This window comes from Neodiprion virginianus, chromosome 7 (genome assembly GCF_021901495.1).
Source record: "Neodiprion virginianus isolate iyNeoVirg1 chromosome 7, iyNeoVirg1.1, whole genome shotgun sequence".
NCBI lineage: Eukaryota > Metazoa > Arthropoda > Insecta > Hymenoptera > Diprionidae > Neodiprion > Neodiprion virginianus.
The window spans coordinates 1,832,389-1,859,005 of NC_060883.1; the positions used below are offsets into that span (position 1 = coordinate 1,832,389).

Sequence of the window (26,617 nt, forward strand, 5' to 3'; positions counted from 1 at the left end):
GAACTCGCGTTTTTACAATAATGAAGGACAAAAAACGAAAGAGACGGAAAAATTGTGATTAAAAAAAAAAAAAAAATGAAATTTGATAATTGAATTAAAGAAAATCTGTTTTTGATCGTTCGTTGTTTCATTTCCTCTTTCTTCGTTTACGCGATTAAAAATTAAAACCTCCTCGTCTTCGTCACCGGAATATCACTTTCCGATGCATGTAAAATATAACAGCCATTCTAACTTTGATCGGTACGAATAAATCGATCATTCGCTTTCAAAAAAAATAAAAAAAATAATGAAACCAACTTTTCACGTTTCTCATATTTTTCCGATCTCCCTTTTTTTTTTTTTCTCACGCCACATACTTAATATCGTACAAGTATTCTGTTACGTATTTTAAAAATTACCATGCTGCTGTTTCGTTGGCAGCGCGGGACAATTTTTTTTTTGATACACAAAAAACTAAAACAAAACTACCATTCTTCGAGCAACGGTAATAACGACTATCGGGTAATTCAATATAATTAATAATATTGTTAATTATATAGTAATAATAATAACAATAACAATAATAAAGATCCCTGAATATATTCCCTGCGCATTTTACGGCTACTACCATTTTCTCTTTACAATGTAAATGTATAATTACAGTGTGTGTGTGTGTATATATATATATATACATACACGCACAGACGAGTTATATGCAAACGAGATGATTTGATTTCAAGTTATTGTGTCGTTTTCTTTTTTTTTCTGCTCGCCTTCTTGCATACATTAAATTTTGGTATTTTCTCATTTCAATTTGTTAAAATTTAAATCGTATCTTCCATGTCTTACATGAGAAATAAATATTCACACTATGGCTACACGCTATATATGCGTATTATCACTGGTATTTTTTTTTTTCATCTCTTTTCGTTATCCATGTAAATACGAAGAAGATGCAATCTAAACGTGAATTAGAATTCGATCTTTGACAGCTAAGTTATCATACAAAATAGAATAATAATAATGATAATAACAACAACAACAACAACAACAAAAACAACGACAACGACAATAACAATAATCATTACACAAAATTCATATAGTCGTCATTATTAGTATTCTTACTCCACGTGAATTAGTAGCCAATTATTTTCGTTCGATTATTTATTCACTTGTTATTAATAGGTAAATTAAAATTGTTACTACGCAAGTCGTACGTCTTGAATTGGAAAAAAAAACCAAAAAAACACGAACCTAGCTTTGCCACATGAAATTAATTCTATTTATTTATACGGAACTATATTGCTGTATCTATGTTAATATGTATGGAAATTTCCATTTCTCTATATTCCTAATCCTCCTCATCATCATCATCATCCACAGCCATTCTGAAATCTTTGATGACTCGATTTCTTTAATTATTCAACGATGACGAAATTTTATAACATAGCAAATAAGAAAAATGCAATTCGTGTGTCTCTTTCTTTTCTGTACAACGCGTTCTTATCATCATTATTATTATTATTGGTACTGTTATTATTGTTGACGTTGTTGTTGGTTTACTTGTTACACCTAGTTTCTATCATAAAATAACTCCTATCCGGGAGTTTCGTATCGTCTCATTATTATCACTTTTTTTTTTTTTTTCTTGTCGTTCATTCGTCTTTAATTTTCAATTCAATCATTATTCACTTGATCTCACATTTTCATTTCATCATTTTGATGAAAAGAAAAACAGCACCAGCAACGTTCTTATTTTCGCGAATTCATTAAGACAGCTGAATTTTGCTTTTGCTTCTTCGTCCATCTATCCTCCTATAATATTACGTACATCCCTCTACGTATGTCCATTTTCAGAAAACAGAAATTATCACACAGCAAATTTGAGATATTTTTAATTTTTTAATTTTTTTAATCCTTGTCTCCTCTCTCTTTTTCACTTTTTAATCGTTCAAAAATTACCTATACTCACAGTTTGACGATTTTATGCACTCCTCAGAGTCCCAATTTTCGTCAAAGTTTCTTTAAACTCCAATACACTAGATAACTCTGTACATGGTTTCTTTAGTTTATTACATTTATCGCTTTTCTTCGCTACGTTAACACCGGATTACTTTCTTTTTTTTTTTCTTTAATGTGTTTTTACTAAATATTTTTTCACGTTTTTGGTTCTCTTATATCATTCTTTGAGGTAAGACTATATTTACTTTGCAAATAGCACTGGGATATAAAAGAATAATTCATTACGTAATTAAGAAAACGCAACGTTTCTTTTATCGAGAAAAAAAAAAAAAAAAAATAAACGAATAATAAAAGTTGAACGAAAAATGACAGTTTCAATTTTTTGTTACCTTTTTTATACTTCTTTCTCTCACTCTCTCTCCATGTTTCTCTTCTCAAAAGCTTCTTACATACGGTAATCATAGAGAAGTATTAATATACAGAGATAGAAATAATGAGAAAAAGAGAGAGAAAGAGTTTGCGCGCGCGCGCGCGTGTGTGTGTATGTGTGTGTGTGAAGACAACGAATTGCGAAAGTGAAATCTAAATACTTTGAATTCAAAGGGTAACGATGTAACAAATAAATAAATAATAGGGAGCCGAAGCCGATTGTGATGTGAAATTACAAAGTAGCTAATCCTTACGATAATAACAATAATGTACATAAAACAATATATTAGTAGTAATGGTAATAATAGTAATAGTAATATTAATAATAGTAATGATAACAACAGGTATTTGTGTAGTGTGAACAAAAAGTGGAGAGAAATGTCGTTGCGAGAAAAAAAAAAAAAAAAAATAACGATTGGAAAAAATAAGAAACAAACAATTTTCTTTCCTTCGTCTCCTCTCTTTCATCGATAACAAGCAGCCTCCAACATTTCGACGAACAATTTGTTCATCGGTACTTTGCCAGTCCTATAAACACTGGTCCAAAATTTTCTAACAATACCGTCAGCTTGCCTGAGACTCGGCAGGACTAGGAACATACTTTGCGTTGATCGTATACCCTGACCTGGTCGAACTGCCGCAACGCAGTCGGAAAGGGAATTCAGTATCACATCTCGAAAACGAACCAAAGACTGAGGCTCGTCCAATCTTGCGTCGCTGTTCACAAGCACCAGTGCTTTTAGTACGTAAAATTCTTCCCTCGACAAGCTCAGTCGCTGTAGTCGTTCCACTATCTGTATACACTGCGATAGTTTTGAAAGGGATGAGAAACAAATTAGACGTTGATAATTTTCTTTGCGTTTTTTTTCTGGTCTTGTCAGGATTGAATTGAAATTTTTCGAGAGAAGCGTTGTTTCGTTTCGCACTTTATTCCAAAGGTGTGATAAAATTGTGAGACGTTACACTGAGGTGTAAAAAAAAAAAACTTTTTTTTAAGCAGCGTATGAAAAATCGATTTCTAGCTTGTTCTACTCACATGTGAGTAAAGTTCGACGCAGTGACATTCCCGGGCAATTTTTTCATCTAGGGTAAAATCCTGGGCAAATCTAAGCTTGCCACTGTTCGGTACGCTTCTCCATGCCAAACTGAAGGTGAGAATTTCTGCCCAAGTACTCTGAAGCAGACGCATTTGATCGTTCAAAGCCAGCCCGCTAAAGCCGGGTATCTGCTTGGCCCATCCTGAAGAGGAACAAATACGTCGAATCACGTGTCAAGTCGTTTCCCGCTATTTTATTCGTTCAATTTTGTTTCACTACATTTTTTCTCACCTATAATACCGACTAACTCTCTGTCGTAAAGATCGGAAAGTTGTCCGAGCACTCGCTGATCCGTGTCCAAAGTAAGCGAAGGACTTGATGCCTGAAGCATGTCCGGTTCGCAGGATATCAGAGCCTCGACCATTTTGTTATCTGCAACAAGAGTGGAGGAAATTTGGTTTTTGCAAAACCGGCAAAAACCTCACCAGGATTTCGTTTTCTTTACATATTTTACATTCTTCGCTCAAGCCGTTTTTCTACCGTTTCTTCCTTTCTTTTCTGCGCTATTACTTCGTACATTTTTTTTTATATTCTCGATATAAAGATATAGGTCGAATATTACTCACTCGTTTCGCCGGACGCAACCGTCGTCGGTCCAACGTTAGCTTGAAATATTTTGACAATCGTTGCGATGAATACATTTAATGATAAAAATTATCGGATATTATTGTTGTATCTTTGTAAAGAGAGGAAAAAAAAACAGACAAATCGAGTTCAATATGCCGCGTGAAAAAGAAAAAATAAACCAACTACAGGATGAGGAGGGAAAACGTGTCTTCTTTTCTCGAGGTTTCGGAATCTCTGCAGAGTTGTCGAAAAAAATGAAGAAAAAATTGATCAGTTTTAAAAATCACCTTCGAGTTTGATGCTCGCCATCATGGCGTAAGGCTCGGTGGATCTCCGGTACTTTTGCCGACCACCCCGAACTCTGTCGAGCCTGACACCTTCCTTGAGCATTCCTTGCCTCAGACATTTTTGAAACCTGCAAGCCTGGCAGGCTTTTCGTCTTCTCTTGTTTATCTCGCATTCGCCGTTCGCCGGACAAGTGTACTCGATATTGCCTAAAGGATAGAGAAAAGGGTATAAAAATTTGACAAGATTGTACGAAGAAGAACTTGTAAGATTTGAAATTGGAATTGTTGTTAACCCTTTAGTTGCCATTGTAGCACATCGTCTACATGAACGAAGAAGTTATTTATTTAAAATATCTTCTTCAATTTCCATCTCTAAAAGTTCTGAAATAATTTAACAAACAGTATCGCACTCTAAAGAAAGTTTTGAATAATTTAATTCAAGAAAAACTCTTTATTCGGGTACGAAAATTGAAAAACTCGAAAACGTGTAATTTTTTTTAGAAAAAATTTGAAGCGATGAGTGAACAGTGATTTTTTCAATGGCTCGGCTATTAAAGGGTTAAATGAACTAAGAATTCGGTTGCAGGGATTTCAGTGGTACCTTGTAGCCTACCTTGTATCGTTCGTTTAAAGAACGCTTTGCAAGCCTCGCAGGATGCGACGCCGTAGTGAAAACCGCTGGCGACGTCTCCGCAAACCAGACACAATCTTCTAGGCAGCATGTCTTCCTCTTTGATACCGCCCTGATGAGATAAGAAAAAAAAAAAAAAAAAAAAATTAAACATTTCAATAAAACTAGATCTAAAATTGCCAAACAAAATTTCTCTACTGTTTGGTTCGATTTTTTGACCCATAATTTTACCTCTGCCATTCCCATTGGTTGCGTTGTCGACGAACAGTGATGCCTTTCAGGACTTCCGGGACTTCCTCCTCCACCCCCGTAATCAGGAATGTCCACCTGACCGCATACCACCTTTTCGAGAAAAAAAAATTCATTCATTTTTGTTGCATGTATCTAATATCGATTGACCAAAATTGAGGTATTATTGGGTGGATAGTCCCAACCAAAAGTGAGTCTCGTTGAAAATATCGAACAATTCGCGATGAAAAAAAATAGGCGACGTAAATTGATATACCCACATCTTGGTGGTGGAGGGTCGTGGTGGGCGAACAAACTTGGTGGTAATTCTGCGACGGCGTTGTAGGATTTTCAACCTCCTGTTTTATACTGGGTATCGTCGTCGTCCTGTTATTACCGACTATTCCTGCAGTGCCACCGTCGCCACCCGACATCATAGAAACCTGAAACAAAATTGCACGAGCTTTAGTACGTAAGATCGAAAAAAGCATCGCAAGAACTCGAAAACTAAACCAACCGTTCAGTGTATCGAAAATAATTCTTCAAATAGAAACGACAAGTTTCGATAAGTCATTTTTTTTTTTTACACAAATCTGACCTTATTTTAAAAAATTTCTTTATTTGCAAATACAAGCAGACTGTACGTTTTGTACGGATAACGATAGAAACTGAAAATCTCAAGGAACGAGAAACAATTGCATTCGCGATTCGCGCGCGGCTGCAGAGAATCGCAGAATTTTTCTCGAAGTGAGAAGATGCTTGTAGGCACATACATAATGTATTTTTAGGAAACGGCAAAGGCGCCGTCTTTCGCTCTTATATATATATATATACGCATACAACGTCGAACTTTTCTTTGCTGAACCGTACACGTTTCATCCTTTTTGTTCAAACAATTTTAGACTTCGAATTCTACGAAATACCTTTCCCCGTTGCCGAAAGCAGAAGTTGCGTGTATGTATGCACCAAGTGCAACGAACACACGTGTTTCGGTTTAAATATATATTGTAACCATGCGTAGAGTGAGCAGAAAAAAGGTTGAAGTTGAACAGTCAAGTTTTGAGATTTTTTTGTCCTTTAATTAATTTTTACTCAAACGAAGTAAAGTTTTTCTTCGTTATATTACTTTTTGATCTGTTAATTAAAACCTCCTCCGTCAGTTATTCTCACTCTAATTTCACTAATCTTAAACTATGATTTTTTAACAATTGCGCGCGGTGTAAGTCGCCGTTAAAATGGAAGCTTGTAAGTGCAGCAAAGATGGCCGCCGCTGAGTGCACGCTTGGAATTTTATTTCGGCTGCGATATCAGTTCCAGGACTGGATATTTACCAGGAGCTGTTTCATGTCGTATAAAAAGACGGCAAGAATAACTGAATCACAATATTGCTTTCCACAAAGCTCCGAGAATCGGGAATTTATCAACGAGAGTTCACGGTCGAGATGAATACCTAAAACAATCTAATCGTACCTTGCGTGGTTGCTGTCAGTAAACGAGTCTGGTATAATACATTATAAATAGATACTCGAGTATGTCAATTGTCGAAAATACTTATTTCCCAAAATTATTTTTAACGACAATATATCGAACGAAAAGACATTACACAATCTCTCTTTCTCTCAAATGATAACGGTATTAGAAAGATATTAAAAAGAGACAAGTGAAAATGAGAGTGAGGGTGAAAACGTAGGACGAGGAAAATACGAGGTTCCAAACAATACCGAATTTTCAAATCGCGATAATTTATCTTTTCAAAAATCTTAAAATGTGTAAAGTCAAAATTCAATACTCCGCGTTTTTTAAAACTCCGTTCCGTGCCCTCCCTAAATTTTTACGCCTCGTCGAAAACTCAGTCTTAAAAGAAAACGAAAAAAAAAAATCCGCGTCTTACAAACGTACATGAAACTTGTAATACACAACGATCGAGGGGGAAAAACGAAAAAAAAAAATCGCGAAAATTTTCGAAGTTTCGCCAACTCTCGAGTGGTTAACCAGACACACAGTACATACACATATGTATACGTCATACGTGGATCTCAACTATGCGTCAGCGACGCGTCGCGACGAAAACGAAGTAGGGAGACGAAGATAGGGGAGGAGTGCAGAGGGAGGGAAGTAAGGGAACGAAGGGCGCGCGGAGGGGGGATAAACGAGTAGAAAAGCCCGGCGTTGAATCGGACGGCCTTGAACTTGACTTTTCACGTCGCCGTCGTTGTCGCGGCCGGCGAACATCCGCCATCCGTGATCCGTGATCCGCCATCCGGGGGCGGAACGGAACGAGAGGGGACGCAAACGGCCGAAGGCCAACGGCGACGCTTCGCGGTGCCGAAAAACTTTCACGAAATTAAATACGGGTCGTTCCGCGGCTCGACTCGGGCCAGCCTCTCGAACCCTGACCTTCTTCTTTTTCTTCGATCTGATCCTTCGCCACGCGTTTTTTTTTCCGCATGCGGCTCTATTTCGTCTCCGAAACGCGGATGAAACAGTTTTTTCGCCCACCGTGAATTTTTTATTCAATCGAACAAAACAAAACAAAATGCCAACGCTTCTTTCACTTTCACTTTTCGACTGTTTAGATCTGTTACAGATTTTCCAATACCTGTACGGCACATTTTTTTTTTTTTTTTTCGAAAATTGTTTTTGAGCATGCTCGAAAAAAACTAAAACTGCTCGTGTTTTTATTTCGAATATCGTACATCAAATAAAGTGAAAACTTGAGTAAAAACATTTTTTAAGCAAGTATAGAAAACTTGACAGAAATCTGATTATCCTGAAGTACATATATTTTTTTTTTTCTTCACTCTTTTTTCCTTTATTCTTCTGTAAACGCCGAAAGCACATTATTCGTATAATTCAGTGAAATCAAAGTCGATCTTGTTCTCGAATGAATTACACGTCAACGAATCGCCGATGATTAGAATGTGAAAATAAAGTTCATTTAAAGAAAAAAAAAAAAAAAAAAAAAAAAAATGCATTTTTTTTTTGCGTGAAATTCTACACGACACCGATATATCAAGTATTGCGATCTGGATAAATACAAAATACGTATCGAATTACCCCACGTAGTTACCGTACGTAATACAAGCATACAAATCCGTGACGTGACGTGACAATCGAAACTTTGTATTCTACTCGAAGAACAAATGAATGTTATACAACAAAATAATTTCAAATTAACGCGAGACAAAGAAATAAAAAAAAAAGAAAACAGAAAAATGTATTCTGAAATTACATTCTTTTTCTGTGCAAATCTTCGTGCTAGATTTTTGAATCGATATTAAATTTATGAAAAAGTATCAATTTAAATATAATTTGGCACCATTGATTTTATTACAATCGTCAAGAAAGGTTTTAATGTTTTTTTTTTTTGTTTTTTTCTTTACATCGACGATCGGTTCGTTTGTATCTAATTTAATTTACTTCTCTTTGTTTTTTTTTTTTCCTTTTTTTTTCTTCCTCACCTTTCGCGTAAAGAAAGATACTTGGCGTAACGAAGGAATGGCGGAACGAAAACTGCGGGATATTCGGAGTTATTTAAGGTGGCCCAAGGTTGCCCAGCATGAGGAGAATGGATGTCCGGACTCGGCTCGGCTTGTTGCTACCGCATCAATTCACACAGAATGTAGGTATATATCCGTACATGTGTGCAAATACACGAACGTTGTAACATCTCGTGTATTAATACATTCCTGACAAACTGGATGTTGATATTACGGTCCGATCAATCGTTAATTATGCATAGATATCGGAGATAAGCATGACGAATTAACAGACAATTAGTTAGTTAAGTAGATATATGGATAGATAGATTGATAGACAAGTATAGATGAGAATAGTCTAGTTCTAGGTGCTTCTAAAATCAACTTCTAAATTAATTATTAAGACGAAAAGAACAAACACGGCGTGTGTGTGTTTTTCTTTTCTTTTTTATTGTGAGCGAAAAAATGAAAAACGACGAGATGCGCGAAGCGATGTGTGAAAATTTATTCCGATAAATAAAAAGCACACATCTTGTATAACGTACATTACTATACAGGTATAATACATAATATATGTCATCACGTGTTACGTTATAAATTTTCAAACCTCGAGATTGGAATCTTATATTTTTCGATTATTCATTTTATGTAATGCGTTTCTTTTTTCTCTCACTTTAATTTCTCATATTTTTCGCCCTTCTGCACTCTTGCAGTGTATTTACAAGGTTTAGAATTCGCTTTTCCTATCTTTCTTTTATCTACGTATACAGTTTATATTATACTTTTTGGCGACACACGCGGCGAGAAAGCGAAGCGAAAGAATTTCGGAATATATATGTATATATATATATACACACATGTATACATACTGGACTAAGAATCTAAAACGAACAAGAGGAGTACAGAAATAAACGAGAACGGATAAATAAATAATGTACATTTTAAGAAGGGGTCTCGTTTTAACTCGATTCCAGACAAATTCAAATACTCGAATCTTGAACAAACTTTGTCTTTTTCTATCAGTGAATTTGTAATTTGATTCGTCGACTGAAGATATAATTTTCAACAAACTTTAATAATGTGAAAACAACTGCTGTGAGTGGCTGTTTAAATAATTGGCGATTTCTTTTTTTTTCCCACTTAGTCTCTGATATCTTGCTGGGTATTCTTTCTCCAAAAATTATCATTCGATTTCATAATCGAACGATTAAAAACGTTCGATTCGACTGATTGGGGGGAGGAGGGGAAGAAACGAAAAACTAACTCAATTCGATAAATTAAAATTAAATTCAAACAGCTGCTTGTATACATAGTATAAAAAACATTGAACCGCAAATGCGCTGTAATTCGATCGAATTCATTGAATTTGAATAAATCCCAAGATTTTAATCCGAAGAATGTGTATTTTGAAGCAAAAACAAACTGCATAAAGCATACAACTTATACAAGAGGGTTGTTAAAATAAAAATTGATGAAGGGAATTACGCGATATTGTTTGTGTTATTTTATTCATTTGCTCTCTTATTCATTTGCTCTTTTTCTTCCACTCGCAAAATCCTCGGTCAGAACGAAGCGCGATAAAATAATGATTCGCAACGTGAGATACGCTGCGGAGACGTTATCTATACAATGTATAATACATACGTACGTAACATTGCCGCTTGGTGGGAAAATAACGTGCGAAATAAAATCTTGTCTCAAACCTAACTTGAGCTGACCTTACCCAATCCGATACATGTAACGCATGATCGTGTCGGTAATAAACTGAAAATATCGTTACATACATAACGCGATTATATCGGCGTTGTTGTTGTTATTATTATCGCTGCATTATCTGTAACATCGTCGTATCATACCTACAATAATTTATATTGTCAGACGTTCTTCACGTTTCACGTACACGCATTTATGTGAAAATACACTTTTATTACCTGCGTATGTATGGATATGCGTGTAAAAAAATCCTATCGTCCGCAAACCGTCTCATTTAATATTTTTATCTGTTGCCAGGCGCGATAATAGTACGCGATATATATATATACATATATAGCAAATAATGACAATCGTTTGCCGAAGTTTCAAGTGTGTTATAAATTCCATGCGAAGAAAAATTATCGAAAAATCTTGGTTCAATAATTATAAAAATTTGTCATTAATTTTTCTCCCGGTACCATTCTCTTATCTTTTCATCTATGTACGTACATCCCCTTCCAAACGCGACGCTACGTTCCCAACAATATCGACATATCTTGCGTTGTACGACGTGTGTGTATAAAAGAAAAAAGAAAAAAATTGTGGAACCAGAGCAGAAAGAAATGAAAGAGAAAGAAGGAAATAACGACGACTAATTGAGAAAAGAAAACGAAAATTTGAATGTTGGAAAAAATAAAATAAAATAAATAAACAGTAAAATGACCCAATAAATGAATGAACGAATGAATGAATCGTAAAACGAGTGCGAGTAAAAAGAAATACGAATTCTTTCCTAGAACCGATGCGAATAAAATCGCGGTTGCTAAAGAATCGGCCGATCAGATTAGAGCGCAGCGCTTCGGATAATGTTCCGTCCTGCGCGTTGCGTTACGTCGCGTCGCAGCGCACCTAAATAGAAGAAATAAACTAATATATTTTCGGCGGTTGGTCTGCCCGTCGACCCTGACCAGCCCTACCTCCTCGCAAAACTCCGAGGCCCGGGGAATCGATTACCAACCTACCTCCTCCTCTGTCGCGTTGCGTTGCGTTACACACACGCCTCTCTCGTCATCCGCTTCTGCCTTCTACGAATTAATGCGTCTTCTCTACGATTCTACCCCTTTAATTGTTTCTGCGTCTACTAGACGTGCGAATAGAAAGAAAAAAAAAAATCTGCGCTCTGTGCGTTGAATCCAGATATTCTTGTAAGTATCTGTGAGCTGCACGTGACCATCGAGAAGCACAGAAACCTGAAGAATTTTTACATAAGCGAATAATATCCCGATTTTGTATCGGTTTTTCTTCTTCTTTTTTTTATTTTTTTTTTGTGTTTTTGTTCGCACATTTTCATCCTCCGAGTATTCGATAATTATTTGCACATTTTTGTTCATCGTAAAACCGATCAAGACAAAAAAAGCTGAAAAGAATAACAGACGAAAATCTGACAAGATGAACGTTGAACATTGATTTTGTCCGTTGAACGTTTTCGCTTCAATTTCGATCCTTCTTATCTCGCAAAACAGGCTGAATTTACATTTTGTCTTTTACGTAGGTGGTTTGTCCATTTTTTGTTTATTCATGTATTTGTTTATATGTTTTTTTTTTTTCGTTTTCATACCTTTCGTTTCGAGTTTCGCATTTTGACTCGCGGATCGATTCACACCGAGGTTAACACACGTATCTACAACTGGTGTATTAAGAATTACATTCGTTGCGAAACATAAATTCCTTCTCCTTCCTCCCAATTGTAATAACAAGAAAATACAACAACGGCGTAACGACGAATACATCGCGATTGCAATTTATGACTTATATATACACAATTAAAATACCAATATACGTTGTAACGCGAATGTAATACGAAGTTGGTGGTTTTGGCAAGGAATGCCGCACGTATTTTTGCAGATTATACGTCGCTGCTGGCGGAATAATATAACACAGGATGTAACGCCGAGAGCTGTCGGATCACAGCGTTTCTTTTTCCCTTTCCCTCCCTCGATCTCCGTTTCTTTGCTCATTCGTCAGGCAATAACAGATTCCTCTTCTCTCCTCTCCTTATCCTCTTCGCCAAAACTTCCAACGCCCAACTTCAACCTTCGCGCATCTATCGAACGCCGCGGAGAAGAATGACTTATAAAATTATGGTAGTTACGAGTGCGGAGAGGAACAGAGAAAATGGCCGATTCAAGATTCTCTCTTTATTACTGGGTTCACAACGATTAACTGATTCGAGTTAATTAGCTAATGCAATTAAATGAACCGCCGCATCTCGACCTTATATTGTTTCATCTTTATCGTTAAAATATTTTCATCACGTTATTCACTTTTCGACCATAAAATCCGTACAACTTTCACGCAAATTAAAAAATGCGTCATGTGTTTCTGTATTGTATTATTGCGATTTTTTTTTTTTTGCAATATGTTCCTAGATTTCATTTCAGTGAAATCATAGCTATCAAGCGACTGAAAATAAGCCAGAAATAGATATAAAAACTAGGGTAACTCTCGTAACTTTTATTTTTGAACCAGCTGCCGCAATTACTCGAATTCGTGGTAACAAATACCGATGTGGGCGTTGTGTTTCTTTTTACTTTTTTCCTTCTTTTTTTTTTTTTATCTTCCCCTCTCCTTACCCCTTCCCCCTTACATTTATAAACGACGTACGGTCTCTGGACTCGCGTTAAATAAAAAAAAAGTGCAAAACGAAAAGGGAAGGGAGGAGGGGTGATAAAAAAAAAAAAAAATTAAAATAAAAAATTAGTCCTATAACTACGACGACGGTGTACTGCGAGCGTATTTATTATTTCGCCAATATTTTTCGGCAAACCACGATGAGAACACGACGAGAGGCTAGGAGAAGAGAGGAGAGGAGAGGAGAGGAGAGGAGAGGAGAGGAAAGAGAGGAGAGAACGAGATAACGAGAGCCAGCCGTCGGGTTTCCCTCTCGCAACGCGGGTGGCCTTGAAGTGTCGTTGAGCGTTGTGGTAGGTCGTGGCGTCCCGCCACCGTCAACTCCCACCTCCGCCTCCCCCTCCACCTCCACCGCCACCTCCACCTCCGCCTCCGCGTTCGCCACCGCCGCCGCCGCCGCCGCCGGGATCTGATACAAACCGCGAGGTGCGGAGAGTCAGGGTTGAGGGGGCGAGCGGCGGGGGAGGGGGGGGGGGGGGGGAGGACTGTTTAGAGATAGCGCCTAGCGGCCATTACTCGCGAATTTTCGTCGTAAAGTATTACGATCGTACGTTGCACACCAACCCAGACGCACCGTATCGCAATTAGAGAGCTAATCTCCTCATGTTTGTCTTCCTCTCGCCCCTCCCCCCGCCCCGTTTCCCGTTCAGCGGGTTGGTATTTTTTTTTTTTTTTGGATTTTTTTTTGGTTTCGTTCCGTCGTTGTTTTTTCCAGAGCTTGCAAATTTCACGCGATACTCACTCGCAATATCGAAGTTCGCGGAGTTATTTTTTATTTTCTCTTATTGTTGATACGCGTACGATAAACTTGACGTATGTTGTACGTGCAACAAATTGAAAACAAGACGTGAAAAAAAAGAACGTTTTTTGTCCCATCGCCATGTCGAAAAGTGAAAATGAAAAATTCGGTAATAAAAAGAATTTTGGGAAGTAAGGTTTGCCGCGTTATTCTTTTCGTAATGTTTTCTCGATAACGTTATGCAAAGAAAAGAGAAAACGTATAGTAGAACGAAAGAGAGTGAAAGAAAGAAATTTGAGAAAAGGATGAATGGATGATCAGGGCGAGGAGTAAAACGAGTTAAAAAAATTATTTTTGTTTTTTAAATTCATTCAACTACGCTGATTTTATTACAATATTGTTTGCTGTTTTCGTCGTCGTGCAGATCGTTTCACGTTATAAAACATCCCGTGTATACGTGTACGTACGTAATTACACAGCTACCCATAGTTATAAATATAAATGTGAAATTCTCGCGCTCCATTACGGATAAGTTATCACAGTTATGAACAGTTAGAACTTTACACCTAACGATTTGTACATGCATGTGTGTTTTTGCATGCGTATATAATATACGTATATAAATATGTATAGATCGATGCCATCCAAGGTATATGCCGAATAAATAATAACACACGTGTAATTAATTGATGTATCAATGTGAGTATAATTAAGTATGCAAATGTATACGGCCTTCCTTAGTTTCTTACAACTCACTTCCTTGCTTCGTTGCAAGCAATTTCTTTCCTCTGCAACTGCAACGTGTCGTTAAAACGTCATCTATTATTCGAGAGAAAAATCAATCGGTAAATTAATTACTTCAATCTCAAGGATGCGCTTTATGCAACTTTCCGTGAGGTTATGTCAGGTCAGGGTCAAGCCTCGAGAATTCCGCCAGGCGGCGCTAGTTTCGGTCTAAAGATTTTGTTATCTTTTATTCGGAATTTCAATGGGAATTCAACGATCTAGTGACGACAACGTCGTGGATATTAGAATTTCATGTGTCTATCATCTACCGCCGGATGACGCAGGCGGCGACGCGACAATCTCCTTATCTTCAAATTGACAATTTATACCAAATAATGCGATGGATAGAATTTTCTCTCATTTTCATATACAATGACGTACGATGAGGCGCGTCGGGAAAAAAACTTTACGCAACCAAATCTTACGAAATAAATTAAAAACTCCGTTCCATTCTTTCCTATTGTTGTTTCTTTTTTTCTCTTTACTCTTACTCCGTGTGTACGGAAAAAATTCGTAGCATCGTAATCTAAAATATAAGTTTGAGAAAAAAAAAAGTTGAAAAATTTATATCGTACACGTATTGCGTACCTACAGTACAAAAAAAAAATGTATCCGTCTCTGGTGTTACAACAAGCGATTTACTGTTGCGACAGATGTGCTGCTCTTCTCTCCTTCTCTCTTTCTCTTTACATTTAATCTACGGTATACGTAACACGGTGTCTACGTAGTCGCGTTTTGGACGAATCTCAAGGCTAAGCCGCCGCCAAAAATACCGATAACAAGAGAGAGAAAGAGAGAGATGCGCAAAAAAAGTAGACGCGAAAAAAAAAAATTGGTAAAAAAAAATCACCGCGCGTCACCTCTCATTTTATTTTTCGCGCATATCGCCGTTTGTACACCAAGGCTCATGTTCCTGATTTATGTACGTACAATTGAAGGAAGTTTCGTGGATGCACGCATACGCGCTCAGTCGGTATTATCGCAGCGCGGATCGCGCGGACGCATGCGCGTAAAGCGCTGTAGGTGTGTAGTGTATACATACCTGCGGGCCGAAAAATCTACGAGCCTAACCTCGGCCAAAAATCGCACGACACGGTACAAAGTGAGTGCAAAGTGTGCAATCTCGCTCTGGCAAGCCCCGCGTAACGCGACATTCGCGCGTATCCTAGGTCAGGAGACGAGACGTGACGAGACCGAGACCGAGACCCAAGGCGAGAGGAGAACCAAAGCTTCGCCATTAAACGCGATGAAAAAACCGCGAAAGGAAAAGAGATTATACACCGGAGAGGAAAACAAACGGGTGTAAAGAGAAGAGGAGAAAAAAAAAATCAAAAAATAAATGAAGGTGGGGAGGAAAAGAAAGAAAGAAAGAAAAAAAAAGAAAAAACAAACACGAGCAGAGCAAAGGAACACAACGTTCGTGCAAACAATGACCATGAAAACGGAAAAACAACGTTTTTTATTTATTTATTTATTTATTTATTATCATTTTTTTTCTCTCTCTCTCTCTCTTCTCACAATAGCTTCTTAACAATAGCTTCGAGAAGTGAAGAGATGCAGGACGTAGATCATCGGTATATGTGAACAGCTGATACGCAGCTTTACGAAATAATTACTATAACGATATCAAAAATATTTCCCGAGGTCTGTTAGGCTTGGGTGCAGAAAACATAAAAAAAAAAAAAAAGAAAAAGAGGAAGGAAAAAAAATTCCCAAGAACCTTTCTATACGTTTCATTGCAGTTGCTGAATTTGTTTCCAGTAAGTAAATTTATAATTATTCGCTGAATGAAGACGCGACAAAGTTTAACCTTGTAAAAAATCAAGAATAATGTTTAATACACGCGTAGAAAAAAGTAAGACTGGGGGAAAAAAAAAAATGGAAAAGAAAATAAGACATACAGTAAGAGTCTGTGCAGGATTTTTGGGTATAAACCCCATATGCTGTGCCACCAATTTTCGTTTTCATTTATTTCATACCATTTATATTATTATATTACATCGCTCCGTTCCGTTGATTTTGATTAATGAAAACGAAATGAGAATAGAATTATAATGAGGAGGTAAGAGAACTCGGGTGAAAAAAAAATAAAAGAAAAAAGCAGTTTCTCCCGGTTCTAGGTACGGAGAGAAGGAACGAATCGATGAACCTTGAGAGGAGTGAAAAAAAAAAAAAAAATGATAAAGAGAGCGAAAGATGAAAAGGAAACAAGAATGGCCAGACACTAGCCTAGCCTAACCAAACTTAAACTTGACTGTATGTAATATAGGTATGTAACAATGTGTGTATAAATACATACCGAGGCTTAAACATTGCAGAGACGAGTTTAAAATTAAAAATAAATACTAGGATAAATGCAAACTAGCAAAGTACCGAGAGAGAAATATCAACAGAGAAAAATGAAAAGAAACAGATATAGAAAAACGAGGTACACGCAGAAAAATTTTTAGCTACATGCGTCACGTGCGCATACCGTAGGTATAATAATAATAATAATAATAATAATAATAATGTATAACAATCGCTGCACAAGATGTGGCTCATACTATTTCGGCGATATATATTTTTCTTCACAATTTATTTTTCGAATAAGGGCGGGGATTTTCCCCCGTCCTCGAGACGGCAGGTATAATAATGATAATAGAAATAATCTTAGAAATGATAACAGCTAAATTAACGATAACATGAATAATAAGAAGAGTAACGGTAACGCCGATAACGTCGAGGTCGATAATATCGACGGTTAATAACAAACACGAATAATGGCAATGAAACTACTGGATAAATTTCGGACAAAAATAACCGCTCTCACGGCCAACCGAAAAATGTCTGCGACCCTGCGAATATGCACCAACGTGTGATTATTATTCGCGCGAAAAAAATGGGCGGGGTGGGGAAGGGAGAGGAGAGGAGAGAGAATTTGGTTACACATTGTACAAGGTCAGGATCGTCGGCCCGGGTTGAGGTGTGTGACGTCACCGACGTCTCGTGGCCTTAAACTTGCCACCTCTCGACGCCACGGCCGCCGCACCCTCCACCCCCCACCACACCTCGTCCAACCATTTTGCTCGAGTGTTCCATAGCGTCCCGACGGCGTGCGTCGCGCGCTGCTGTCGTCTCGGGGCCACGCAGAATCGCAACTGTGAGAGATTCCGCGGAAATCGAACCCACCGCCGATGCGGTGTCGCTTTCAATTTGCTTCTTCCATTTCGTGCGATATGTCTTATTTTTTCTTTTCATTTTTTTTTTTCAAAATTCTTCCCTTTTCCTGATCACGTTACTCAAGAAGAAACATTCATTGGCAAAACATATGGGTGATATTGACGATGCGGGCGTTTGACGAGGGACAGAAATCGGAGTCGCACAATAGAAATTGGAAGAATAGGAAGATATGAAATTTTTAATGACGCGGTAGTTTGATTAACGGTATTACAGGATACGCGAACACGAGAAGTTGAAAAGAGTAATAGGAAGCCAAAATATAGAAGGAAAAGAGAATTTCTATACTTGTATTATGTACAATTGTTATTCCGATGATTTTGTGTTTCATCTAATTTTAAATTCTTACTCGTAACTTTCCATACTTTGACTATTCTTCACAAAAACTTTCTGGTATGTTCTAAAAGTTGGCAAATTAAATTTCCATGTTTCTGAAAATCCGATATTGTGTACAATTGCATAGTCATTCTAATTTCAGAGACTAAACAATATGGGAAAGTAACCGTTCGTTTCTGACAATACACTCCCTCTTCTGCATCGATAATCAAGAAGGAAAAAAATATCGCATAACATTTCCCGAGTCGACCAGTTTTTTTGAAAACACATACATGTTTATAGAAATGCAGGAAATGATATCCAAAACAATTGCAACTCTCAAGTTGTATACTTTGTTAAATTTTGGATGATGTTGAAGTTTATATACAGCAACGTTTGTTAACACGACGAAATATCACTTACATTTGTTTGTCAATTTAAAATTACTTTGATCACGGTAGTAGTCGAGAGATCGTAAAATGTAAGCGTCTTTTGCTTTAACCCAGTTCACCGAAGTTCCGGAAAATCGTCAAGTTATGCAAAACTTTTACGATCATTTCCCTCCAAAAAATATACATCGTTACCCTATAACCCTACAAACTTCAACCTCGTGATATTGCACGGAACGCACCGTGCATCGTATACCTATCTACTCGTAGATACACAATGAGAGAGCCAGTCCACTCTACTCCACTCCACTCGCACTCTTCCTCTCACTCTCGTTCTCACTTTCACTCTTTCTTTCAGTTTCGCTCTCTACGGTACATCGTCCTTCCTCTCACGTCTGGAACGGTGACGCAGAATCTTTTTGCACCATATTTTTTGCCGCATTTATTTTTCGCGACTGGAACCTGCGCCCTGAAGCCGCGTCTCAAATTCGCTTCATTCCCAGCGTTCGACGTTCACCGTGAGTGTATGATCATCGTATCGTTGACGCTATTTATTACTTTCCTTTCAAAGTTTTTCCTTCTTCTTTGGTTTTTTTTTTTCCCCCTCACCTTTTCCCTATTGATGGTTTTTTCCCTATTGATGGTTATTCTGTACTGTTCTGTTCGGTTCTTTTCCTTTCTTTTTCTTACACCGACATCATTGCGAATAGTTTCGTGGAAAACGATAAAAAGAGGAAGAAGAAAAAGAGAGAAAGGGAGACAAAAAAAAAAAAACGAAACAAAACAGAGAACCGCGCAAGCTCAAAAGCTCCCTTCTTTGTCACCCTCCCGACTAACACGATAATAATCATTATCATATATAGGACATTTATCAATTTTTGTTCGATTTTTTTTTTTTTTTTTGGATATATACCAGTACTGCAGACACGACCACCACTTTGATTGCGCTGAGGAAAAACCTGCAGTGTATAATTGATACAGGCATATAAAAGACTGAAAATCGATATTCTGAACCTCGAATATAATTAAAGTCTTATGGGATTAAGTGAACGTCGAATTCGCGTCGCAGTTTAAATCATTTTCTTAATCTAATTTCCTTGATCGATCCCCATCGATCAATTTTCGCACGATATTATATGGCGAATTGCATGCGAACCCGACCAGAGTCTGACTCTCACCGTTTCTTCACGTTATTTTGGTGTCGATAAAAAGATTTCTCGAGTACGAATAATCTCTGACTTCATTTCACACGGGTTTTCCTAATTATCAGATTTTTCGTCGAAATTTTCAAATCTAGTTAGACGGTTCAAAAATGCCTTGAAAAACAATTGAAAACACGGTTGTCGATCGGAAATTTTCCGAATTTTCAGAATAAAAGAAACCGATTTTCGAAAAACGATAGGAAACATGGTGGAATTGACATTTCAACTTTTATTTTCTGAATTTCTCGCTAAAAATGACTAATGAGAAAAAAAATGCTCATCGTTCAAGAAAAATTCATCCAATTTCCGTGTTTTTTTTTTTTTTTTTGTTCAAGGCATCGTTTAAACCGTTTAATTAAATTGAATAATTTCCAAGCAAAATTTAATAATTAGGAAAACCCAGAGCTCTTTCATACTCGAGCAATCTCTTTGTCGACACCTAAATAATAAAAAAAAAAAAAATCATCAAAAACGGAGGTCCGATTTGCGTACGGGGTTTGGTGGAATAGCCCATATATAAATAATATGCACACGTATGCGCATGCGCATATTAACGAGAAATGACTTGGCTTAATCGTCATACATAAATCACCTCGTGTTTCAGCTGTTCTCTTAACGCAATGCAACGCAATGCAACGCAACGTAACGTAACGTACAAGGACATGAGAATGTAAGTTCAGGGTTAGATCGCAACAAAACAACGTTGAAAGGCACACGGTAGTAGAGTTTCCTCGTCACCTTATCACTTTCTCTCCCCCCCTCTTTCTCTCTCTCTTTCGCCCTTTCTTTCCTTGTTACTTTTAGCACTGCACATGAATCACACATACATACACATGCGCCACCTCCCATGCTCACATTACGCCCACATCCCTGTACAAGTAATTGCATTATACCTACATATTCTCACGCGATACGCGATACACAATAAATAATTGGCGAACATATAATAGCTCGGGTATCTAACTCAGGTATATAAATATTTTATACACACACCTATACGCAACATGTATAATATTTTTGCACGGCTATTATACGTATAACGACGGGGATTTCGTTGTGTAAGGCAATTTGTGGTGGGCAAAAATTTTATAACCCACTATTTTTTTTTTTTTTTTTTCATCTCCGTACCTAAACGTACAAATATACATATGTGTGTGTGTATGTACATATATATATATATACATTATAATATCTGTCTTCCAGCAAGTTTTCTCATTCTCTGTACACAGCTGGCACAGGTATTTATACCACACCCATGTATATATGTACGCATATGCATACATACATATAGATATATATATGCACCTAACAATTTATCTGTATATGAATACGCGCGTACAAAAAAATAACGTATAAAAAAAAAAAAATAACAGGTCGAAAATGCAAAAAATATATACATACATACAGCACATCGGTTATATACTGTAATACATGCCTGTATTTGTGTACGTATTATTACGTAGAAGCGTGTAAAATGAGAAAGATTATTATTAAACCTTTGTACCAAAATGAGCGTGTGTGTGTTTGAGGACGACGGAGATGGAAATAAAATTGCGAACAATAGAAAATTGGATGATTTGTGAGAGAAAATTATCAGGGGTTGTAGAAATTTTCGTGATAGAACGACGTAGAAAAGAAAATTGTAGATACAGGTATAAAGTAACGTAGGCAGATAGAAAAAGAGGTAAAATAATAGAAGAGAAAATATTATTATACATAGATTACTTCGCCTTGAATTTTTCATCCGTGAAAAAGGTAACCGAGGTAAAAGAACGTTCTATGCACGTATAATATATTATAACGTATCCATGGCATTACAAATAATACGGCTGTTGCATTGGACTAGATTAGATTAGATTAAATGAAATTAAACACAAGTATTTTTTTTTTTTTAGGTGTGGGTAGCCGGGCAAGAATAAAACATAAATCGCGCGTGTGAAAAATTAAGTGAAAAAAGAATTAAGTAGTCGGAAATGAAAAGTATCGTGCAAATTGACAAAAATACGAGAAGCTCTGCGTGACCCTATTTTGCATTATTACAGTTTATGAAAAATGTTGATATACAACAACGGGGATGATAATAACCATGTGGCAAAATTCGGTTGAGTCTAGATTTATCGATGATGGTATAACAAACTGCATAACACGGTATCTGAATGTTGTATGTAAATCTACCCACCGGCAGCACTGTATTCACACTGTTACCATCACCGCGATGTTGCAGTGTCAATGTTAATGAAATAATTAAGCCTGACGTAACCGAGCCGCCGCTGCAAATGGTATATCGAAACGATCCGTGATCATCATCGTTGTCGCCATTCCCGCCTGCCTTGTATGCTTTGCGGAGCACGTTGTGCGGGGAAGAAAAAAAAAAAAAAAGAGAAAAAGAACGACGAGAGAAGCCAAACTAAACGATACGAAAAGAGAGCGCCGCGAAGGAAGTAAAAGAAGCGACGATTGAGGAGGAAAAAATAAAAATAAATAAACAAACGAAGCAAGAGGAACAAAAGATACGCGCGGCGGAATTGACGAATTGAATTGAAATTGTAAGGTCGGTAGGGTTTTAGAAAATGGTTAAGAGAAAAAACAAACGAAACGGAAAGAAGATGGAAAAAAAAATAAATAAATAAATAAATAAGAGAGCATAGACGAGGCGAGAAGTTCGATTGACGATAATCGAACGGTAAAAATGAAACGGAGAAACAATTCCGATAATGAGATGAGGGATGGAGAGGGGGAAAGAAATGAATACCGAAAAAGAAGAGAGAGAGAGAAAAAAAAAGATGTAAAAACGTTACGCCTGCCGGCAGCGATAAAAAAATTTGAGAAAAAAAAAACATTAAAAACGTGTCGTAACAACTCACGCCGTACTTTAATACCGTATGCACCGTTGTACGTACATGGATTTCTACATCAGGGTTCGTACGCTTTTTGTAATACGAAATTCCCTGACTAATCCAGGTGTTCCAGCCTTAAAATAGGATTTTTTTCAGTAACCTTCCAAGAAATATGCCGCTGATTAATGACAATTTTTTTGCATATTGATACTAATACCTTCAACATTACCTAGTAATTAATTTACTGTCCGACTACTAATTTACAAACAACAGCCAGCGATTTTCAGTAAGAAAAAAACGGAAGGAGGTTTCATATCAAGTAACGTACGTATAAGAACGAGGTTATTTCTTCAAGAAACTTAAAATTCCAGTCTTATTTTAGAAATTCCCTGACTTTTTCCTGAATTTTCCCTGCTGTAAGAAAGTCCCCGAGTTTTCCAGGTTTTCCCTGTGCGTACGAACCCCGTACATATAGATGTATATATAAACAGACGGATGAGTGTACAACTTGTGACTGCATAATTACATATTATTCGCATTTTATAGTGTCTTATTGTTATTCTTGTTCGTGAAATTCGGAATACCGAAATGTTATACATAAATACGTAGATCCATATGTGTTTATATATATATATATGTGTTCACATACGTACATCCATACATGCCTACATCCACGCGTTAATATATTCCGAAAGAAACTTAAACGTAAACAAAGAGATGTATTATACTAGTCGTGTATGCGTTTGTGCGCGTATGTTTGTACGGGTATAAGATGTAGCGACTCGAGTTAACATTTTTTTTTTTTTAATAATCTGTTTCGTTTTTCGCCTCTCCGGCCTTCCTCTTCTTATTCTAGCATGATCGCCAGTCGGCGTGCGACGCCAAACCGTTTAATTTACCGCGATATCGTGCAGTGCATCATAAAAAATTCGAAATGATAATTTATTTATTTTTTTTACCTCGTTTTTCCCCGCTGTACACTCGTCATTTGAATAAAAATTTATAGAGACGACAAGCAGTACAGTCGAAGAGGAAAAACAAGAACTCGAAGAAGAGGAAAATGTACGCGTAACTTGGATAATTTGATTACGAAGTAAAATTTTCGATCAATCAAGGTGGGGGAGGGGGGGGGGGGGGGGGGGCGACAAGAAAAATAGTCCGAAACAAAACGGAGAAAAAAAAAATTAAATAAATAAACAAACGGAAAAAATGAGAATAAATATGAAAAATAAATATACGCTTAGTTAGAGACAGTTTCGTGACATACCACATCGTACATCCACGCATCCATGGTGGTGTCGCAGGTGACTCCGGGGTACATTAAAACACGTATTTCAGGTAAATCCGTAGTCGAAGATCAGAAGACCGGTGTAGCGATCCGCCAGCAGAGTCAACACCCGAATCAAAACAGAAACTGTCGATATAAGTTGTTGCTCCGAAAGGAGGAAGAAAAAAAAAAAAAAAAAAAAAACGAAGAAACTTGAGAAAAAGTGAGAACTCAACACTTGTTTATTTCGTCCATAGAAACTCGTTCACTTTCCTTGGTTCGCTTTATCGTCTCTCGTTCGCACCACGAGAATAAGCAGTTTAGCTAATTTGTTTTTATTATTATTGTATTTGTTCTGTTGTGTAAATTATCTATCTACGTCTACGGTATTATTAATTGCTTAAACTCGACCCCTCGACTGTCAACCGATCGGTTTCTCAGCACCGTTTGAAACCGGCAACGCGGCCGAGATCAACAAAAACAAAAACAGCAACGAAGAAACACTGACCGATTTGGCACACCCTGTATTATTGTTATAGTCGCCGTTGCGCTCGGTGATTGGTATTAACAATTTTTTAGAAGCGCGCATGACGGTCGGAAAAAGTGAGAAAGAGGAGTGAGGGCGGGAGGGAGGGAGGGAGGGAGGAAAGGAAGGAGATCGCAGAGGGAAAAACGGAAAGGTTTCTCAAAGGCGAGGGAGTGCAGGTACTGCGAAGTTGAAACGGGGCAGTGAAAACGGCAGACGGGCGAAGATTCGGCCTCGCGCGGCGAGTCTGAACTCGACGGTACCGTATCTACTGAAAAACTGAACGTCGCCGGCGCGCCGCCCGAGAATTCGGCGTCTCTGTGTGACGCCCGTTTCGCTGCGTCTCGCTGCGTTTCGCTGCGTGTTTCGTTCCGTTCCGTTTCGTCGCGTTGCGTTACGTTGCGTGCGTTGCGCCGCGCGCCCGATCTCGACTAGACTTTACTACTGGAGCTTCGGCCGGCCGGCCGTTCCCTCTCCAATTGGAGACGCCGCCTGCCGCCAACGCCGCCGCGCCTCTCGCGCCTCTCGCTCCTTCCTTTTCCCCCAATTCCCGGCCTTCGCAGCGGCTCCTAATCATCCTCGTCGTCATCCTCGTCGTCGTGTGTGTGTTGTGTATCCGTCTCGATTTAATCAGGGCCGCGACGGAAATCGGAGTGTGTACAAAACTCGCAAAAATTGTCAAGTTGTTGGCAAAATTTTCTCGAAAAAAAAAAAATCATATGACTTCAGACAAACACTTATGAAACATAAGCGATCAGGTTTAATATAGGCTACGAATTTTGTGGAAAACATTTTTCTCCAAGATCGACGCTCGTCGAAAGAAAATAGAAAAACTGATTCTTGTCAGTTTTGACCTTGACAATCAAATTTGCGGGTATTTTCACTATCATATTCGCGATGATCAGCTAGTCAAAATACACGGGTATACGAAATTTGAAGTTGATCGGAGTTATAGACCTTTTGGGAACTACACCCTTAGAATCTGTTTTCACAAAATTACCCCCACTTTTTTTAACATTAATTATTCCTACTGTCATGCCTCGCGTAATTAGTGTTTAAGATAATTAGCAGATATTAGTATAATTAAATTAAGCAGCTGTTACATCGAAGTAGAAATTGAAAAATTATTCAATTTTTCGTTTGTTATTATTACTAAACAGGGAAAAAATATTCGCAAACAAAGCAGAAATATCTTTACAATATTTTCCTAATTTCGATGAGGATTTCACGAATTTCCCTGAGATTTCCCCAAGCTTCCAAGAATTCCCTGATTTCCCAGTTCTGTTACCAGCCTGAGTTTTTATCGTCGCCGTCTTTCAAACGGACCGATATAATCGACAGGAGATTCCCCGCCAAATCGAACCCTGACCGTATCGGAATCTTGAAAGCCACGGTTTCTTTTCATTCGTTCCCACGTTTCGTTTTAGTAGTTACATAGATTTCCGATCTCTTTTCATTCTCGGTCTTTAGTTTACCTACGAAATTTTAAAAGCCGATAGAAACTGAAGGAATAAAATATCGGCTCGGTACATCTGCAAAAGCGGTTCTGCCGCACTCCTTACACGATAATATTGCATGCATGTTTTATAAGTGGAGCAAAATTTAATCGAAGATAAGTTTTTCGCGATAATAACAATATACAGATACGACGAATCTGTACTTTGGTAGACAACAGCACCTAGGATAATGCGTTTCAACGTCGCCTACCCAGTAGAAATATGCTACAAAATGAAATTACGCTCTCCGACGATCAGCTCGGATTCGGTAAACTCCAATTATTACGTACGCGAATTGTCACGGACACACACGTAATAATAACAATATACATTCATCTGACTGCACATACGTATGTATCTATTTTTCTTTTTCTCTCTATTTTTAGGTCTGTGCAGGAAGACGAAAACAACAAGAGAATTTTGTCAACTTGATTAACATCATATTTTTAATGAATGTTTTTATTTTTAGAATTTTAAAATTTCTACGGTGCGATTGTCGCAAAACTATTTCAAGCGGGCTCGATACACGCAAATATTATAATTCTCCAAGACCTGCTGCGTCTGTGCTGTATAATATTGGCATGCAAGAAATTCTCTAGCCCAGAGAGTAGCATAGAATGAAAAATAGAGAAACTGAGAGAGGGGAGTAATCAATAAACGAATGACCCTTAATTAAGTTTTCGTTTATCCGTTTAAATCTAACAAAGTATTTACATATACACACTACGATGATTAATGCACCTACGTGTGTAATAAATGTATCTCTACGTGCAAGTATAATCTAATAAATGATGTGTAT

The 26,617-nt window shown here is 37.5% G+C and overlaps 1 protein-coding gene across 5 annotated transcripts; it reads right to left on the reverse strand.

The window, feature by feature from the left end:
• Positions 1-775: 775 nt before the first annotated feature.
• LOC124308551 (steroid hormone receptor ERR2) lies at positions 776-24,756 on the reverse strand. 5 transcript variants are annotated; one of them, XM_046771368.1, is made up of 8 exons: positions 23,797-24,756; positions 5,462-5,623; positions 5,184-5,294; positions 4,923-5,064; positions 4,322-4,528; positions 3,699-3,839; positions 3,407-3,609; positions 776-3,173 (listed from the first exon to the last, which is right to left on the reverse strand). In XM_046771368.1, the coding sequence occupies exons 1-8, from the start codon at positions 23,848-23,850 to the stop codon at positions 2,835-2,837; spliced, it is 1,359 nt and encodes a 452-aa protein (XP_046627324.1). In that variant the 5' UTR covers positions 23,851-24,756; the 3' UTR covers positions 776-2,834. The 5 variants fall into 5 exon arrangements, with proteins under 5 accessions (XP_046627324.1, XP_046627325.1, XP_046627323.1 ...); XM_046771369.1 differs by having other exon boundaries at positions 4,935-5,064; positions 23,797-24,753; XM_046771367.1 differs by lacking the exon at positions 23,797-24,756 and adding an exon at positions 12,184-12,384 and having other exon boundaries at positions 4,935-5,064.
• Positions 24,757-26,617: the final 1,861 nt, after the last annotated feature.

What these genes read in the sequence shown, in the direction of transcription:
- LOC124308551 (XM_046771366.1), bottom strand. Translation starts at nt 12,369, where the DNA reads ATGAGCAAAGAAACGGAGATCGAGGGAGGGAAAGGGAAAAAGAAACGC. An exon ending in CGACCCTCCACCACCAAGAT is followed by an intron (nt 5,295 to 5,461) that starts GTGGGTATATCA and finishes TTTCTCGAAAAG; the next exon opens with GTGGTATGCGGTCAGGTGGA. An exon ending in AGAGTTAGTCGGTATTATAG is followed by an intron (nt 3,610 to 3,698) that starts GTGAGAAAAAAT and finishes GTTCCTCTTCAG; the next exon opens with GATGGGCCAAGCAGATACCC.